The sequence below is a fragment of the Chiloscyllium plagiosum genome, chromosome 34 (genome assembly GCF_004010195.1).
Source record: "Chiloscyllium plagiosum isolate BGI_BamShark_2017 chromosome 34, ASM401019v2, whole genome shotgun sequence".
Classification (NCBI taxonomy): Eukaryota; Metazoa; Chordata; class Chondrichthyes; order Orectolobiformes; family Hemiscylliidae; genus Chiloscyllium; species Chiloscyllium plagiosum.
Genome location: NC_057743.1, coordinates 38,483,960 through 38,505,159, shown reverse-complemented (window position 1 = coordinate 38,505,159; position 21,200 = coordinate 38,483,960). Strand labels below are relative to the sequence as shown.

Here is a 21,200-nt window from a genome sequence, read left to right as displayed (position 1 = left end):
GCACAAAACACTACATAGGACAAACAGGAAGACAGCCAACGGTCCGCATCCATGAACACCAACTAGCCACGAAACGACATGACCAGCTATCCTTAGTAGCCGCACACGCAGATGACAAGCAACATGAGTTCGACTGGGACAACACTACTATTATAGGACAAGCCAAACAGAGAATAGCCAGGGAATTCCTAGAGGCATGGCACTCATCCACAGATTCAATCAATAAGCACATCAACCTGGACCCAATATACCGGCCAACAGCAGCGGACAGCTGGAACTGACAACCGGAAGCGGCAGATACAAATTACTATAAATGCCGGAAGAAAGGTCACAGAAGCGCTTCACAGTAGGCTCCCAGGAGGATGTCACCTAGACAGGGGACGAAACGTCTGCAACACAAATTCCCAGCTCGGCAAACAGAACCACAACATTTTCCAACTTGCTGAGAGAGCAGGGAGGAAACAGGTGCATTACAAAGGTACATCAATTAGCTGGATAGACTGGGTGCCACTGAATGAGGAGGACAAGGAAGAAGATTTTGAGGAAACTAAAGAGCAGTAAGCAGAATATGATACCTGACTGAACACCAGAGCAATGGCGAATCATGCTAAAAAGCACAGCTGAGGGCCAGGTGGTTCATATAATTAGAACTTGTTCAGTAAACCATTCTTGTTTTGCACCAATACTCTTAACAGCTTAAGAACAGCATTTCACTAGAAACCAAATGTCTGCTAATTCTCACCCATCTCTCAGTATTTTTAAAAAGATATAGCTGATAATATTTTAGGTCTTTCACATGTGAGTTGTGTATAAAGTGCCAATAGCTGGCACAATTCAAGCAGGGAAAAACAGGTCAGCCCCAAAGGACCAAGGGAACCTTGTCTTTTTGGAAATTCTAAAGGACTGAATGTAGTTAGTGCCACTGACTGAGTGAAAGGTCATTAGGGTCAAATGTATGGGTTGTGGAGATGTTACACTGAGCAACAAGGGAGGCTGGTGGTTGAGGTTTTCACTATCCACATATTCTAAACTGGGATGTTTCATGATGGCACTGGGTGCATCAGAAACATAATTCAAATGTAACTGCACACGTGAAAAAGTGTAAAGTTGCAGGTAACGTGGATTCTATTTTTACTTGGCTTGAAATCTAGCCCACCAGATCAAATGAAGCAGATCATCTCCTGAGTGGAAGCATTTGCAACAAACTATTACGGGTGAATTTTAATATAATTAATCACTTTCTATTCTTTATTTCTATGGAGAAACTTTCAGAATGTATTTTCTTGTTGTTATGCAGTGTAAAGCTGATTATAGTCTAAACTGATATTAACCATTTTGAACTTGGGTTAAGTAACTCATCACATAACTTAATCAAACGAGACTATTGCAATGAAGCAGCTAGTCAGAGCCAAGAGCATATTAAAATATTTTTAAATGTTTATGTGAAATTATTAGAGATTCGAAACCATTAGTTTTTGTGACAACTCCTTCACAGTTCTTCCTCTCGAATTGACAATACCTAGACACGAGTAGCTGTCGATATTTCCCAGCCAGGAACTGGCAGACATTTCATGGAATTAGAGGTTTCAAAACAACAATAAAAACAACTCCCATTCAAACAATACTCTCATGAAACAAAATGTTGCAAGGTACATCACAGGATCATCATGCCACGAAATGTGATACTAGTTCACATACAGAGATATCAGGGTAGATAGCCAAACGCTTGGTGAAAGCAGTGAGTTTTAAGGAACATCTTAAAGTAGGAGAGAGAACTTCAGGTATTTGGCAACTGAAGTTGTGCCCACCAGCAGCAGAACAATTTTTTTATTCATCTAGGGCATGTGGGCATCATTGGGACATTTGTTGCTCATTTCTAACTGCCCTGAAGGAGGTATTGAGCTGTCTTTTTGAACCACTGCCATCCATGATACTTAGCTGCACCCAGAATGCTGTTAGGGAAAGAGTTCCAAGATTTTGACCAGAGAAATTGAAAGAATGGCACTTAATTTCCATGTCAGGATGATACATAGCTCGGAGGGCAGCTTCCAGGATTCTGCTGCCCTTCTCCTTCTAGAGGGCAGTGGCTTGGAAGGTGCTATTTAAGAAGTCTTGGTCTGTAGCCATGATTTGGAGATGCCAGTGTTGGACTGGGGTGTACAAAGTTAAAAATCACACAACACCAGGTTATAGTCCAACAGGTTTAATTGGAAGCACACTAGCTTTCGGAGTGACGCTCCTTCATCAGGTGATAGTGGAGGGCTCAATCCTAACACACAGAATTTGTAGCAAAAATTTACAGTGTGACGTAACTGAAATTATACATTGAAAAGTTGATTGTCTGTTAAGCCTTTCATCTGTTAGAATACAGTGATAGTTTCATTTCTTTCATGTGTAAATCACAAAATCTTTTTTTTTTAAAAAGTTGCATTCTCAGGTTAGCTGTTAACAATGGTGATAGCTAGACAATATGTTGAAGGTGTTAGCCCTTGTGTTCTCTGTCTATGCCATGATGTTTAGATTGATTCTAATCTAAAAAGTGAGATAACGGAGTTTTACATAAATTCATGCAGTTTTTGAGCTCAGAGTTTTACATGAATGGATGCAGTTTTTGAGCAAAGTACAATGTAACCCTGAAAGTACAAATTCACCCCACAAAATATATGTGTGCATGTGGGTGTGGGTGTGTGTGTGTGTGTGTGTGTGTGTTGTGTGTGTGTGTGTGTGTATGCGCACGTGTGCGCGTGTGTGTCTGGTTCGGGAGTTGTGAGTGCAAGAAAATGTGTGTGTGTGTGTGTCTGTGTGTGGAGTGAGTGTAGTGGTCAGTTGCTGCAGTGTTGCACACTACTGCTACTAAGCATCTGTGATGGAGGGAATGAACATATGTGTATGTGATGCCAATCAAGAGGGCTGCATTGTTCTGGGTGGAATTAAGTTTCTTGAATGTTGTTGGAGCTGCACTTATCCAGGTGAGTGGGAAGTATTCCATCACAGTCCTAGCTTGTGCCTTGTAGATGGTGGACAGACTTTGGGAAATCAAGAGGTAAGTTACTTCAAGCAGATTTTTAGGCTCTTGTAGCCACTGTATATGAATGACTAGGTCAGTTCAGTTTCTGGACAATGGTAACAATTCAGGGTATTCAGTAATAGTAATGTCATTGACTAGCAAGGGGCAATGGTTAAATTCTCTCTTGTTGGAGATGGTTATTGCCTGGCACTTGTATGACAATTGTTACATGCCACTTGTCAGCCCAAGTCTGGATATTGTCCAGATCATGCTCCATTTGGACATGAATTGTTTCTGTATCTGAGTTGTTAAAAATGATGCAGTCATCAGCAGAAATCCTAACTTCTGACCTTATAATAGAGGTAAAGTCATTGATGAAGCAACTGAAGATAGTGATGTGTAAGACACAACCCAGAGGATCTCCTACAGAGATGTCCTAGAGTGAGAAGACAGACTTTAAACAATTATAACCATTCTCCTTTGTGCTAGGCATGATTCAAACCATCTGAGTCTCCCCCTGAATCTTACGGACTCTAGTTTTGCTACAGTTCCTTGATGCCACACTCGGCCAAATGTGGCCATAACGTCAAAGGCTGTCACTCCCACTTCTTCACTGAAATTCAGCTCTTTTGCCCATGCTTGAAGTAAGACTGCAATGAGGTCAGGAGCGGAGTAGTGCTGGCAGAACCCAACCTGAGCATCAGTTAGCAGCATATTGTTGAGCAGTTGCTGTTTGATAGTATTGCTGATGATACCTTCTGTCACAGCACTGATGATTGAGTGTAGACTGAAGGGACAATAATTGGACTTAGCCTGCTTTTTGTACAAGGCATACATGTATGACTTTCCACATTGTTGAGCAGCTGTACTGAAACTGCTTGGTGAGGGGTGCAGCACGTTCTGCAGCATACGACTTCGGCACTATTGTCAGAATATTCTCAGGACCTTTGGAATAGCCAATATCTCCAGCCATTTGTGATGCTGGAGAACTCTGGAGGAGGCAGACACAGATCAGCTACTTGATACTTCTCTGGCTGAAGATAGTTATGAATGCTTCAGCAGAATCTTCTGCATGATGTGCTAGGCTCCATCATCGAGGATGGGGATATTTGTGGAGCCTCCAGTGACTTATTAAATTGTTCACTATCATTCACGACTGGATGTAGGGAGGACTGCACAGCTTAGGCTGGATCCATTAGTTCTGAAATCCCCTAGCTCTGTCCATCACTTGATGACTATGCTGTTTGATGTGCTAGTCCTTTATTGAAGCTTCAACAGATTGACGTCTTGTTCTTAGCTAAGTCTGGCCCTACAGTAAACCTGGAAGTGATTAAAATTGGAGAAGCTATAAGCCAAAAGACTAGAATTGGATGACAACAGCAAAACTGAATTTAGGAACTGTGTCCCTTTCTGCTCCATTACAAACATTAACTATCATATCCTACTACCATTTCAGTTTTGGATTCTCTTTACAACTCTCAAATGTTGCAGATTAAAGCTTGTGCTTTACAAACTAAAAGCAAAGAATAAATCAAAAGACTGCAAATGCTAAAGATCTGAAACAAAGACTGAAATTACTGAAGAAATGTCACAAGTCTGGCAGTGAGAAACCAGAGTTAATGTTTCAAGTCTCAGTGATCCTACCCCAGACATACAAAAAACAAAAGGAAGACCGGAAACATTCAGACGTTTGGGTAGCAGTTTTACTGACAAAAGATTCTCTTAAACTGAAACATGAACAGGTTTTTCTCAACTGACACTGCCTGATCTGCTGAATATTTCCAGCAAACTTTGGTTTTCCTTCAGATTTCTGGAACCGACAAAAATTTGCTTCCTACCAGTGTATGATACCAGCTAGAGTTAACCTGCCCACATTTATCAGAGAGGACCATGAGAACATCTAGCATTTGACCACTTGGGGGCAATTATACCCTTAGCCTTCATCAAACTGTGGCACAAGATGTAACATTAAACTTGCCGAATAAGACGTTTTGGTGTGAGTAGCTCCGTGAAAGAGAAGGTAAAGAACAAAATCAGATATGTTGCCAGAAGCACAACAAAAATTATTGAAGGGTGCAATGCAGAAACATGGATTCTTAGAATTCTTCCATCCACTTGGAGCCCCACCGATGGGGCGGATACAAGGCAAGGGACTAACTTCAGCCACCTGTGTGACGCTGAGCACATCTATATGCAATGAGCAACTAACTGGTTGTCGTCAGGGCTGTTCATCCCTTTGATGGTCAAGCTGAGGGTTAGCAACTCAGTAACGTCGCCACGACTGCTGGACACTGCTGGGATTGCCCTGGAAAGGGACTCCAGGGATGGATGACACATTGTCGGTCAGGTACGTGGAGTATTTTGGGGGTGGGGAGGTCGCGGGTGCCAGAGCCAGTCAAGCAAGCCACACTGGGGGAGGGAGGAATATGTATGTGAGCGTGTGCGTGCGCACGAGGTGTTGGTCAAGACAGACAATCCCAGGGCGGACACTATCATTTCATAGGCAGTGTGGCTGTGGCGGGGGTAGGGGTGGGTGCCCTTCATAAATCAAAGAGAACCAGATGTCACCCCTTCTGTAAACAATGAAGCAGCCAAGGCTTATGGAGCAGTTTCCTGTGCTGCAGAATGCTTACTGATCACTGCTGAAATGATAGCAATAGCAGGAAGAGGCCTCCAACTTATTAAAGTTGATGCTCTTAATGGCGGAATATGAACTACAGAGTTAAAACTTTCCATTATTATCCACCATATACCTGTTAACCAAAACAAGTCATTTTTACATTATTCAATATTTTTCAGAAATGCACTCAGAAGATGCGCCATCCTGTAATCAAAAAAGTAGCTCAACTGGTGGTCTGGAAGGGAGGGCCTATCTTCTGCTGCTCCTGCTGTTGGTAAAACATTATGGCAGCAAGAACACCATGGGTAATCCACAATGGATAATTCCCTTGTCATTTCATAGTTTCCTTTTCCCACAGTGAGCCCCCAGCAGAGAACTGATAAATTCTAGTTCAGTGTATCATTTAAACTGTATATATTGTGGATAATATTGAACAGCGTAAAAATCACTTATTCTGGTAACAGGAATATAGTGAATGTTGGTAGATAATTCTTTAGTTTTCCACTTTATATTTAGTCAATAAGAACAGCAGCATTATTAAGTAGTTATTCAACACCTTCTGAGCCCACGTGTTTATTGATAAGTGATGTCTCTTGCTGCTTTGTAGTTTATTTTCGTTTCATATTTAACTAGTTAAAAATAAACTGGCATAACACTGCTTTGGAGTGAAAGGAACATGTGGTGCAAACAGAAATGACAAAGCAACATTGTCACACAACAGGTGAACAAAACATAAAAGATTACAATCTAAGGGAAACAAAATGTTATGGGAATTGGTGTCTGGGGCATTGATAAAATAGGCAAACAATCCGATAACTTGTACCAGAGACTATTCCCACCTTGGAGCTGTATTCATTTTGCAGAATTAGAGTGACAGGAAAATGTAGGCTGGCAAAAGATAGAGCACACAGCAGTGTAAGGACACTAAACTGGTAGCTAAAGAGAATGAAGAAGAGATTACGAGCAAAAGACATGCAAATACCTTTAGAATTTTACTGTAAACTTTAGTTGCCATGCCGATGTAACAGAATTATACAAAAAGGGAGGGAGACCAAAAAAAAAAGAAGAAAATATTAGCCAGTTAACTAAACCTTTGTCATTGGGAAAATGTTAAGAATTTATTCTAAAGGATGTAATAATAGAGAATTTTAAAAATATATTTATAATCAAGTAGAGTTATCATTGCCTCATGAAGGGGAAATCATGCCTGACAAATTTATTTGAATTGTTTGAGGAGGTAGCAAGCAGAATAGGTAAAGGGGAATAACTTATTTGGATTTCCAAAAGGTGTTTGATAAGATACTGCACAGCAGCTACAGAACAGTGTTAGGGTAGATAATTAGCATGGACAGAGGATTGGTGAACTAATAGAAGCCAGAATTTGAGATAAGAGATAGTAACTTGTAACTAGTGGAGTGCCACAGGGATCAGTGCAAGGGCCACAATTGTTAATGACATATATGAATGACTTGGATGAGGGAAGTGAATGTAACATCACCTCAAGTTCAAGAATGACACAAAAATAGGTGGTAGAAGTGTTAGAATGACAAAGTGCCTAGAGATAAATAGAGAGAGGTTAAATGACCAGACAAAAACTTGGCAGACAGAACACAATGTGAGAAAATATGATGTTATGCACTTTGCAGGATGAATAGAAGAGCTGAATATTATTTGAATGGAGAAAGACTGTAGAAAGTTGCAGCACTGTGGAATTTGATTTGTGGTTCTTGTGCAAGAAATACAAAATGCTCCAATTCAAGTTCAGCCATTAATTTGAGGGGAATAGAGTTTAAAAATAGAGAAGTCTTTTTAAAATTATACAAGGCACTAATTAGACCACACCTAGAGTATATGAACAGTTTTGTTCCCTTTATCGAGGAAAGATATATTAGCATGGAGGCAGTCCAGAAAAGGTTCATCAGGTTTATCTAAGTAAGGAGAGATTTCCTTATCAGGAGAGTTTGGGCAGGCTAGGCCTCCATTTGTTGGAGTTTAGAAGAATGAGAGGTGACCTTATTGATATATATGAGATTCTTCAGGGACTTGACAGGATAGAAGCTGAGAGGTGAGTGTAGGACAAGACAGCATAATCTCACAGTAAGGGATTGTCCATTTCAGACAGAGATGAGAAGGAAAATCCTATCTCATAGGATAGTGAATCTGTGTTATTCTTTACCACAAAGGGTTGTAGAGACAGTGTTGGCTAACATATTCAAGCCTGAGGTAGGTAGGTTTTTAATCAGTAAGGGAATCAAAGGTTATGGGGAAAAGGCAGGAAAATTGAGTTGAGGATGATTAGATCAGCCACGGTCTCACTGAATGCCAGAGCAGATTCTCTGGGCCAAACAGTTCCTATGTCTTATCGTCTAATACTCCCCACCAAATGCAGTAAGCAACAAATAACCTTTGTTGGTTTCAATTGAAAAGCCAGAATTCAAATAACACACAATGGGAGTGATCAAAATTTAATGTTTAACTGCTCTGTTTATTGCACTTTGACATAAAGATATTTTAATTGGATTCAAATATTTTCAGTAATGGAAACATAGAATCTAATAATTTAGGATCACTTTCTTTGTAATAATCATCCATTTAATGATTAAAAATCTGTTATGGTTATTATGGAACTTTTTGTTTAAGTAGGGATGATTTGATCATTGGTCATTTCACAAAATTCTACAACTGTTCCGCTTCAAGTGAAACATATTAAGCTCGCATTAGTGAAAAGGACCAGCAAGTATGAAATGACTACTCTTATAAACTCAGAAATTGGGCTTGTTCTGTCCTGAGGTTAACAAAACGAGCATTACAGTATTGAGTTCAAGCTCAAACCAGTACAATGAGGAAAATGTGACAATGAAAGCGGATGTGTGGTTTCCATGTGCTAATTTATGAATAAAGTGACATCTAAAGAAACAGCTTCAAAACCAATAGCAAAATCAAGTGTGCAACTTAATCAAGTGTGCACTTGATCCATTTAATGGTGACTCCAAACATGTGCAAAAGCTAATACCATCATAATTCTACTTGTAGAAAAGCAAGCTCCATGTAAACATTGACTTGGATGTGAAAACATTCTCCCTGCACTTTGACAGATGAATGCTCAGCAAAACAGAAAAAAAATGGTTTACCTCTGTGTATTACAGAACATAAATGATGTCAGTTGGAATGTTTTTGCATCAATACCTATGGTGCAGGCTAGGACAGCTCATCAGGAATTCTGTTCATGATTTTGTAAGCATTAATTCTGAGAATTTGTGGAACATGGGGTACAGAATTCTATGATAGGAACTCCAGGCCCACACTCCAAACATTACAATTGAAGATTTCAGTGGTCAGCTTTTTGGAGCTGTCTCTTGGTTCCTTTATCAATACTGAATAATACAATTCGGTCTTTCCATGGATTACATCTTGTATGGCCCAATGTAACAGTCAATTGTTCTGAACATTCGTATATCTTAAAAATGAAAAGCAGAAAGTAATACCAGTGAGATAATAAGAATATTGGTCTATTGTTTTCTTATGAACTCAAGTATCTGATGCCCTGCACTACAACATAAAGTTGAATGCCTCAAAGAGGCTTTAAATGAGCATCAAACTTCTTGACACTGAATACAGTGGGGAGGAAAACAGGTCAGTCCAGCCAGTAGTTGAACATCTTAAAATAATTGTTTTTTTTTTGCTTAATCAGCTTTAAAAAAAAAAGCCTTGCTGGATAATTGTATCTAATTATACCTAATACAGTTATGAAGGGTATGCTGTCACAAGACTAGGATGTTAATTGCACTGCTTGACTAGAACAAAAATAAAAATTGAAGTGACTACCAAAATGGATAACAAACTACTCTCCAACCAATATATTATCAAAGAGCACAAGCCAATATAATAAATAGAAAAAAGGTTCAACCAATTCCAAGTGAATATTACTTCATATCTGGATTACCTGCAATAATGTGAGTCACTTTGAAATGAAGGTGACACAAAGTCACCAGCAGGTGTCACAGTCAGAGTTTACTGGAGTGGTTCCAAAGATCAATAGAGTATACATTTCATAACCACTAGTACTGCAGGTCTATTATTGCCTACTTGCCAGCTGTTTCTAGATGACTTTGCTATCACAACACTTTAGCATGTTAACACTTGGCTTTGAAGCATGTAGTGGTGCACATCATATGAGGTTTCCAGACACTGATTGCTGGTTCAATCTTTCAAGGTTTCATCTTTCAAGGATGAGTGTCATATTCCTGAAGTCTTTATTTCAGGTCATCTGTGAAATTTTACCTCTGAACCCCTACTATTCTTCCCAAGTTTCTGGATGAAGGTCACATTCCTTATGATTTTCAGTTTATCCCTGAAAGATTTCCTCTCAACACTGATCATGTTTTTTGCAGTTATGAGCTCAATGCATAAAATGGCGATGAGAAGTCATTTGTCTGACATACAGACAACACAGAGTCTACTGTCACAGAAACAGTATAACAATGACATTGATGCTAATCATGCTGGCAGGCTGATTAGTCTGATTTGGCACTTCATTTTTTTGTGACACTGTATTCGCCTTTTCATGAAACTGTTCCAGCTATCTCAGATGCCTAACAATACCAAGTAGATGACATTCAAAAGGGTCTATCAGGCCTCAAGTACCCATCATATTTTCACTGAAAGAAAAAAATCTCTACAAGCACTACAGTTTTCAAATGTAACAATGAACATGGGGGCTAGTTTGTGCAACAGAATAGAATACTTCTTTCAGTTGTAGAACACGAGTGCTAATCTGAATTTTCTAAGATGAATATCTATGCCATTTATCACTATAAGGGAATTAGATGTGAAAGCTATACAGAACAGTCCAAAGGAAAGGAAGGGGAAAGGGCACGAGACTTGAAATCAAGTGAAAACCGTGGTGCAAATGTGATATCAAATGAGGCAAAAGGTATATGAGAGAAGTCATAATGAGGAAAATAAAAGATAAAATTAGAACAAAATTGAAGGAATAAGGACAATGTCTGTTCAGACATTAATGGAAAATGAGCAAAAATGAGACAGAATATCAGAAAGAAAAGAGAGAAGCTTGAGCGAACAGGAAAGAAGACCAGAAGAGTTGCAACAAAGGAGAGGAAATATGGAAAGCAAAAATAAACCATGAAATTACAATAAAAGGTCAATTTAGAAGAAAAGGAAAGAATAAGCAAAAGAAAATAAGGCAGAAAAACACAGACACAGATGTAATGGGACAAAATGACACTCAACATGTTCATTTCTGCCTCTGACTGTTTCAAAGTTCCTAGTTAGTGAGATGGCCAGGCTGAAAATATTAAATTCCAGGCTTCAGATTTCTGAAACGTCTAATTAAAATAACTGACAATCAAATACAATGATTTAATAATGAACATTCCAGTGCATTTTCATGTTGGAATTTGAGACAAAGCTGGAAAAAAAGCCACGCAATAAACTTGACAACCTTAGTGCCAGCATTATACTGAATCTCAGTTTGGTACAAAGATGTAAATAAATAAAAGTCTAATAGGAACCAATAGCAGAAGCACTTCTTGTATAATGCTGTTTTTGATTGGCTGTTATGGTTTTGGGAACATGGGGTTCCAAAATGCATTGATACCTCTTTTCCTTGTCACAATGATTTAGTAAAATACTTTAAATACTGTCTTAATAAAATAAAAATATTGCGGGTGCTAGAGATCTGAAATAAAAACATTAAGTGCTGGAGAAACTCAGCAGGTCCATCATCATCTTGGGAAGAACGAAAGTGTTAACATTTAGAATTCAAAATTAATTGTCTTCAGAACCCCAATTAAATGATGTCCTGATTGGTTTGCCAAATTGTAAGTATCCTAAAATAATTAAACCTCAGGAGGAAAAAGGCATCTGTGGTTTGATCTCGTCAAAAGAACAATCTTTTATCCTTCTCAATGAAAGCCTTTTCCAAAATGCTGTAAAAATTCTCAAACATATTACAAATGGATCATTAAAAAATTGATGGCTTGCACATCTGCATTAATCAACATGATACACATTCCTTAAATCTCAGGCATTTAGTACACAGCTCAATAACTGATGCACTTTATACTGAAATCAGGGTGTCAACTGTCATGAATAAATGAACAAAAAGCTTGATCACTGCACAAGGGAGCTGCAAGAAGTACAGTCATAGAAACCAGTCACCAACTGTTGTCATAGATGTATTTAACTTAGTGTGCTCATATCCAAGTACTTCAAGGAGAGAAAATCTTCAATTAAGCCACCATTCTTTAACAATAAGGTTTTAGTACTTTACAATCAGTTACATTTACACTACAACTGTAGCAACAACCTACATTACAAACATAGTATGATACCAGAGTCAGGATTTAACTCCACTCTAGAGCAAAGAAGAATGAAATTCTCTTGGACGGACCTCCAATCCATTTCCAAGTTAAGTTGAACTCTGACTCCATTTTACACTGATGCTACCACTCTAGTGAAAGTGCAGCCTGAATTCATCATCTCCAACATGACTATCATTCACAACAGAATTGCAACCTCTGCCCCAGTTCTATACAGCTCAAAATGTTCTGTAGATATAACTCACCATTTAGCAAGATGAAATATATAATTACAATCCTAAAGTCTGTTTATTTACAGTTCAACTGGACATCATATAAAACGTCCTTTATGCTGAACAGAAATTTGAGAACGAACAAGAGCATTTTATTTTGAATTTGAATGACTTTCTGCCAAATGTGTGGGGAAAACTACAACTGTACCTTGTATAGTTGGTGAAAGCCAAATGCAATCCCAGCCATGATGATTGCCAAGGCGCCATATTCCCGCCACCTGGAACTACGAGGACCTATAATATAGGAACGTAAAGCGCAATGAGCAATTGATACAGTAAAGGAATGAAAGGATTATTGACACCACTGCAATGTCTAATTCACCTTTTAAAGTCTCAACTTCTTTGCACAGTACGGTTTTCCATTTCAGAGCAAAAATACTTTCTATGAATAAACACAGTCTTGATTTATACTGAATTATAGTTTGTCCAGCATCATTTTCACACTGTAATTGGAGCATGAGGCACTGAAAAAAACCAGAGGTATGGCCTATGCAACAACTTAATAGAAGTTCTGATCAGCATGAGGCTGTAAAGTGGAACAGGGACTCTAAAATGGGGCCGGGGGGGGGAAACAGGGGCCATAAATGGGAGGTTAGTCTTACACCTTTCAATAATGCAATACTCAGCTAACTGGGAACCAGGAAACACTGAGGTAATGAATTCTTTGCAAATGAATGTAGAATGTTGTGGAGGCTATTGTAATTAGCACTGTCAATTGAATATTGTACTGAACAGTTTTATTTCAGAAAGATTTGCTTTTATGTGTCAACACATCTTAAAATCTTGCACATTTTCATATACTGTGAGGTATTTATGAGGTAGCCACTATGTTGGGCAATCAGCACCACTCCTCATGCTTTATAAATTGGTCTTCCCCTTCTCTTCCAAGTCTGTCACTTGTGTCATAGTCCAGAAGAGTGCAAGATGAAAGCTTTAACTCTGTCTTCATTTTGCAATGTTTAAGTTCTACACCACCAGAAATCATTCAAAAGGTTTTGCTAACTTTTCTCTGTTTCCCTGTGTCAATTTAAATACTTTGGTGTGCAGAAAATTAATGATTTCTTTGTATGTTGTGAATTTAAATTTAATGAAGCAACGATGATTATTGAGGATATTGATGAATTCCTGTGATTCTGCATAAATTCAAATATCCCACATGCCTACATAAATATAGAAAGTAATGTTGTCATCATCTAATTATGGACTTGGTAAAAATGAAAAAAAAAAATCAACATTTGGTCTTAAGGTATATTTTAACTCCTGAAACTAGGAATGCCACAGGATTCTGGCTTTTCTTTTAAGGAGATGGAATATAAAAGTAGGGAATTCTTACTATAGCTGTGCAGCAACGTGCTGAGGCTACATGTGGACTCTGGTGTCCTTGCTTAAGGAAGGGTACACTCACATTGGAGGAGAAAGTGAGGTCTGCAGATGCTGGAGATCAGAGCTGAAAACGTGTTGCTGGAAAAGCGCAGGTCAGGCAGCATCCAGGGAACAGGAGAATCGACGTTTCGGGCATAAGCCCTTCTTCAGGAATGAGGAAAGTGTGCCCAGCAGGCTAAGATAAAAGGTAGGGAGGAGGGGCTTGGGGGAGGGGCATCGGAAATGCGATAGGTGGAAAGAGGTCAAGGTGAGGGTGATAGGTCAGACTGGTGTGGGGGCGGAGAGGTCAGGAAGAAGATTGCAGGTTAGGAAGGCGGATCTATAAAACACCACCAAACCATCATCTCCCAGACCATCTATAAAATCCTACTGCCCCCTTGTCCATGACCCCAGCCCCCACCACCAAACCATTATCTCCCAGACCATCTATAAAAAGGACCACAATTTCCCCCCCCCGATGTGGTCGACGATGCCCTCCACCGCATCTCTTCTACTTCCCGCTCCTCCGCCTGTACCTTCACACATATCATCTATTGCATCCTTTGGCCCCAAAGGAAACTTCCATATCCGCCACAGATTCACCTGTACCTTCACACATATCATCTATTGCATCCTTTGGCCCCAAAGGAAACTTCCATATCCGCCACAGATTCACCTGCACCTCTACACATATCATCTATTGCATCCTCTGTACCCGATGTGGCCTCCTCTATATTGGGGAGACAGGCCGCCTACTTGCGGAGCGTTTCAGAGAACACCTCTGGGACACCCGGACCAACCAACCCAACCACCCTGTGGCTCAACACTTCAACTCCCCCTCCCACTCCACCAAGGATATGCTGGACATAGAGGATGGGATGGGGGATGGGTCTAGGTGAGATGCTCTTCGGAGGATCAGTATTGACACAATGGGCCGAATAGCCTGCTTCCACACGTAAGGATTCTACGATTTGATCTATGAAGCATTCATGTTCAGTCACAGAATAATATAACTATCAGATTTCATTTTGAGCTTTTACATATCAAGTCTCACATTGAATTAGATAGAACCAGCACCTAAACGATAAAAGGAGAAAAATACAGAACACACCCATGCAGCATCAAAGATAGGGCTGAATGCAAAACTATATTGTTAAATATAGTTAATTCCTGAACAAACATATTGCTAGTTTGGGGGATTTTTATTACATAGTTTAATGATTCAATAAGGCAGAAATTAAAAATGATTTAACACCATTTTAAATAATTTAATAACTCAATCGAAACAGAGAATGTTGTCACAAGTTGTGATTGTATTTTGAGGCTCAACCAGCAAATAAAATCCAAGATGTATGGAATCAGACACAGTTTCAGAAACAGTTCAAATGTTTCACTACTCATAAAGCAATTTAGCTTGCATTTGTGATTTTGCTGTCAATTTTACTGAATTGATCTAAAAGACAAAAAAGTTTTATTGGAATTTAGTGCTTGATATTAGAATGAAAATAGTGTGAAATTTTCAATGCATGGTGAAGTACTGGACTGATTAATGAAAATAGATTGTTGAGTTCTGCCAATGTAAAAGCAGTGTGAAGTTTCTTATTTAAGTACAGAAATCATTTTACAAATCAAATATAAATATAGAGTCATAGAGATGTACAGCATGGAAACAGACCCTTCGGACCAACCCATCCATGCCGACCAGATATCCCAACCCAATCTAGTCCCACCTGCCAGCACCAAACCCATATCCCTCCAAACCCTTCCTATTCATATACCCATCCAAATGTCTCTTAAATGCTGCAATTGTCCCAGCCTCCACCACTTACTCTGGCAGCTCATTCCATACACGTACCACCCTCTGCATGAGTATATTTTATTTTAATGCATCAAAAAGTATTTTTGCAAAACAGAGATCTGAAAGCATCAGCCCTAATTAGACTTTGTGTTGTGCTAAAACAATTTCAGATTGTTTTGTATTTTTACAAATTACAGATTCTGCCCCAGAGCCATGGATGGAGGCCTTTTGTCAAAGATCCTAACCTGGGTCCATGTAATGGATCCCATACAGATAGGATGCAGGCTACCCTCAAAATTACTGCTGATAAATAGAGTCATCCCACACCTCTGTGATTATAGCCTGTAGGAAAACAAGCACAAAAGTTAAAACCAAAAGCACTAGAGATGCTGTAAATCAGAAACAAAAACAGAAATTGCCGGAATAGATCAGCAGGTCTGGCAGCATCTATGGAGAGAAATCGGCGTTAACGTTTCAAGCCGATTTTCTGCAGAAACTAAAAGTTAATTTGACCAGCTGCAGTTTATTCAAGATCTAAGGAACAGGAGCCCCAGATCTGATGCTTATGTAGCAAACATAATGAGGTCTTGATCTATCTGCATATGAAACAGTCCATAAGTGTGGAACTTTCGCTTAGCAGCTTAGAGGATATTATTATCCTCTCCTTGTAGCACCTTCCCCTCCCCATAGAAGCCCTACCCTTAGTTACCTGCAGCTTGATATCTTGGGTGGTTCGTTATTGACCTAATTTACTCCCCTGTAGGAAGAAAAATAGTTGCTTGTCAAATCAGTCAGAGTATAAAGAGACTTGTAAAGGAATCAAGTCCTTCAGGCATGCTGCTTTGCTATTACTTTTGAAAGCCAGTATCTATACTTTGGCCACCCAACATGAAGGAACCACCTGTGTCTGAATTACATACAGGACAGACTTACTCTAGCTGTTCAATATGAAGGATCTCAATGCTCTTCATCACCTGTACTCTAATACTGGGGAAATTTATTTTTTCAATTTAATTCAAATACTCTACAGAGTCTAGTAAAATATACTGTCCATGAAATATTCCTAATTTACAATAACACATAAAGAAACAACCCAACAGCCTAACTAGTTTCAAACTGAAGTCTGACAAGAGGTTATGCCAGATCATGACCAGATTTTAAAGTATTATGTGCAAATCCTATACAGTTTGACAAATTCCTGCTTCACAGAAACATTGTAGAATGGGACTGTTGCTTGAAAGGATCAGCTAGTGATTTGGTACTGCTTTCAAAGACATTCAGATTTTTTTTCAAAGCTTCAGGTTAATCTGCAACCAAGTAGCTCAGCCCTTTCAAACCTTTCGAAACTGATTGGTTTTCATGAACAGATGAAGGACAAGTATGATTGATAACAAAAGATTTTGTATAACCTTCTGGTAGGATATCAATTGAGTCAACGGTTTAGGTTTACTCCATTTATTATTTACTGTAAACCCACTGTTACTGATAGAATAATAAATTCAGATCTTGGACAGCTTCTGGATCCATTACTGCCAATCAGAACCAGCCCATATACTTTTTAATAGGCCTTCTTTAATAAGAATAACTGGATAGAGTGTTTTGCTCACCGTGGGAGGTGTTCTGTTAAGAGTCTTCTACTCTATAACTGCCAAAATTATTTTCTGTAGGTTTCTAATTAGTATCACAAAGCAAATTAGAGAAAAGGGCGAAAGAACAGGCTATTTTTTTATTTGCAGCATTCTATGATCAACTGGAGTATTTTAACCCCACTGTATGTGTTTTATTCTAGTAGAAAGTTCTCTAGGGGTTAACATAGCACCACAAGCATCCTCCAACAGTGGGCTATTACGTTAATTATGTTTTATGATTATCATAATATAACTACTTTCTTGATTAGAACCTGCAGCTTACAGGAAAAAATCATAAATATTCATAATCATAAAGATCATGCATTGAGACTGAAAACTCCAAGTTATAAAGTCATATTCACACAAAAGCAGGTTTCAAAGTAGTTACAAAACCCTACTTTATGATCATTTTGATACCAAACTTTAATATCTTAAATTCAGATTTTTAAATCTCTATTGCTACTCAAATTGACTAATTTTAAATTGAATACTCTACACATCACAAATGATTAATCAGATTTTAAGGTATATTAAATCAAAAATTCATACCAATTCCTAATTTAGTATGCATTCAGTGTGTTGCACACTAAACAGAACACTGCTCCTTGAGGTTGGTTTTATCCCATATCAATTGTTCAGTTACTAAAATTAAATAGAACTGAGAGTGAAATGCCTGCTTGATATTAATCTTTTGCTGTTCATAACTGAAACAATCAAATCAAATGTACAAACTGTACTCTGTATCCTTTCTGAACTAGCTGGGCTACTACACCGATCAACAGAATTAAGTCTCTGTTGAAATGTTATCAATTTTTATCTACTTTCTGCCTCTTAAGCCTGGTCTGCTCCTTTCACCCGATGTTTAGATCTTGGGATAGTCTGGATTCTTCACAATTTTAACAGTACAGTTGTCAGGAGGCATGATTTATAAAGTGAGATGGATCACTTGGTCGATTTCTTTAACATGAGATCTTCTGTCACTATTGATCCATCTTGCTAGGTATAAGTTTGAATGCAAATGAAAGTATTTTTTGAAAGGCATTCTAAATAGGATTCCAACGCTCTGACCACTTTTGCTACCAGGCTGCAGTCCTGCACATTACATCAGTTAATTCATTGATTAGTAAACGATCAACTGATAAACACTTATTACAGGAGACGTTAAAATCTAATCCAAATGATGAAACAGAAAACTCTTCAGTGTGCTAAGCTTTCATGTATGAGCCAATCCAATGCATTTGCCTCACTCCAAATGAAAAGTTCTTCTACAATTCTCATAGAAAACAAGTAACACAATCATCAGGATAAATGCTTTTGTACAACTTATCTTTTTATGTTAATAACAAAAGGATAAAAATTAGAATCTCTTCCATAAAATATCTGTACACTACTTGAGAGTCAGTTCATTTCTACCTCTGCCTATCCTATAAAGTTAATTTACTCCCCTTTGTTAGCTCCTTTTGGAGCCACTATGTCCTAATTGACTGGGTTGGCACCACACTTACTTCAAACCCTCTCAGCATTTATTTCTCAAGTGAATGATGGGAGCAGAAAAGAAAGTTGGCACTACCGTCCCATCCAACTATCTTATCTACATGAAACCTTTCTCTGAATAAAAGCCCAGCTGTGATATTAGACAAGTGAAGCTTTTAGAGAAAAGTTGGGAAGGAGACAGTGTTGTAACGGGAATGTGGATCAGTCACCTAGAAGCCATGGTTAATGCTCGGGGGACATGGGTACAATTCCCAACACAGCAGCTAGTGGAATTCACATTCAATTAACAAATCTGGAACTGAAAGCTAGTCTTAGTAATGGTGATATAAAACTACAATCAGTTGTTGTAAATACAAACTAATGTCCTTTAGGGAAGAAGATCTGTCATCCTTACCCAGTCTGACTTCTATGTGACTCCACACTCATAGCACCACAGGCATTCTCCAATAGTGGCTGACTCATAACTCCACCCCTTCAATGGCCTAACAAATCACTCAGATCAAGAGTATTTAGGGTTGGGCACTAAGTGCTGGACCTTTCACAATGTCAGCATCCCATGAAAAAAATTAAAGGAAGAAAATATCCCCAATAATCCAGATATTCAAGAGCACTGGAACTTTCTGGCTACTTCCTTCCATCAACAGGATTCTGACCAGAGAAGCTGTAGCCATGTCCAAATGTCCTGACTCGAGACTCACCAGTTGATGGGTCTCTATAACGTTAGATCCAATACTGAAAAAGGTTCATAACATGAAATCTCAACAATCCTGGGGCTTGACAGCAGTAACCACTTTCAATGGTATGGAGGAGGCAAGAAAATCTGTAATAAGATAGGTCAGTAAACTAAAAACAAATTTGCTCAGAAATAATTGGTCATTTTTATTTGTTTAATCAAATGGATTAGCATGATGAGAAAAACTGGGGAAATTGCAATAATTAGTCTGTTTACAAACATCCTTAATTTATACTAGCTTTAAAATGTCACTGAACTGAATTTAAAAAGACAAAAATCTTGGAAATAGAATTTTCTTTTGAAATTCAATTCAGGATTCATCTTATGCTTGAGGTTAAATAATCTTGTATCGACAAGCTGTGCATAACAGCTAGTAAATAATCACATGCCAGAAAATAATATGCTGTGTAATAAATTACAGCCGCAAATAATCCAGGAGCCATTCATCAATTTTATTTTCAATTCGTGCAAAGTCTTTCTTTTCTGGATTAATCACAAGGAAATATCCTTTACCGCATCTTTCGAACAATGTAACTCCAGAAGCAAAGCTGGTTTCCCTAAACATGGGTGATAAAAAGTAAGGACTTGATTCACCTCTTGTCTCAAGCATTTTTTTTGTTGACTAGGCAGTAGAGTTATAAACATCTGCAGCATCACATTGGCATTTACACTTTCCAGTATCAGTCATGTACAACCCCTGATTAAAGCAACCCAATGAAACAGGATGTGTATTTGCATCAGGCTCGTTTCCAACACAATAAAGCATCAATCTTCACCTGCTTGTTTCACTCTAAATTGCTCTTGTACACCTCCTAGTTGCCAGTTACAGAGTTGCATCAGTAAACACTCTGGAGTAGGCTCCTTGCTTTCTTAGTTACTGACTGATGCAAAGCATGAGGTTAACTAAAAATAAAGGAAAAAAAATCTGAAGATAACCCTCAAAAATCTATACAACATACTGCAGCTACAATCTTATGAATCATGGATTTAACCACAGTGTTATCTCACACACAAACTGCTTGACATAATTCATGCTACTCTGCACACAAACTCTTAAAGCATAAATGCAAAGTGGATTTTAAAGGCTTCTCAAATAAACCAATTCTACAAATTTGTATGTTAAACAAAAACTGCATACGTGCCTAATCCTACTAAACACAAGCTACCAAATATGGTGACCTGAAACATTTGCCTAACTAAGTGCTTGTTGTGGATTTGCAGATAACAATCACAATTCAGAACTAAAATAAGGTGATCTCATTGAAATGTACAACATTCGGAAGGGGATGTTGTACAACAGGATAGGCACTTGAGAGGTTGTTTCCCGCCTGAGGAATCCAGAACTCAGAGGCACAGTCTCAGAATTAAGCGATTAATCATTTAATATTGAGCTGAGGAGAAATTTCTTAACACGAGATGTGAATCTTTGGAACTGCCTATTTCAGGGGCTTATAGATATTCCATCATTGAGTTTAGTTATAGGGAACAGGTGGGAAAGCGGTCAAAGCAGAATACTAGTGATTGAGTGGACAACAGGCCGAAGGGGTTGGATAGTCTACTCTGCTCCTGTTTCTTTTGTTCCTTCATCCTTAAATCTAATGATCTATGAATTATTGCCTGATTAGCATATCCAAATGTTAAAGTCAGAGCCCAATTACTTTAGAGGGTTGACTCCAACATCAGTGGTGTTAAGGAGATATACCAACACTGGAGGCTTCTGCCTTCAAGCACGTGCATTGGTAGCAGCAAACTGAAACACATGACTCCAGCTTCAGACAAATCAAGTTAATCTGGAGATGTGTTGATGTTTAGTACACACCTGCGCATAGAGTAAGTGGCAGAAATACAGCAGCAGTAGCAGAAATTGATCTGCAATGTAATTGGGCATAAGATGACCATCCTCACACAAAATTCCACATTTACCATACCAGCTCATGGATTTGCT

At 38.6% G+C, this 21,200-nt stretch overlaps 1 protein-coding gene across 2 annotated transcripts in view; it reads right to left on the bottom strand.

The window, feature by feature from the left end:
* pex14 (peroxisomal biogenesis factor 14) overlaps positions 1-21,200 on the bottom strand; it is a 235,850-nt gene that overhangs the window by 63,133 nt on the left and 151,517 nt on the right. For both annotated transcript variants that reach the window (XM_043676240.1, XM_043676241.1), the window contains exon 5: positions 12,389-12,474. In XM_043676240.1, coding sequence (XP_043532175.1) covers positions 12,389-12,474 — 86 coding nt within the window. The remainder of the gene's footprint in view (positions 1-12,388; positions 12,475-21,200) is intronic.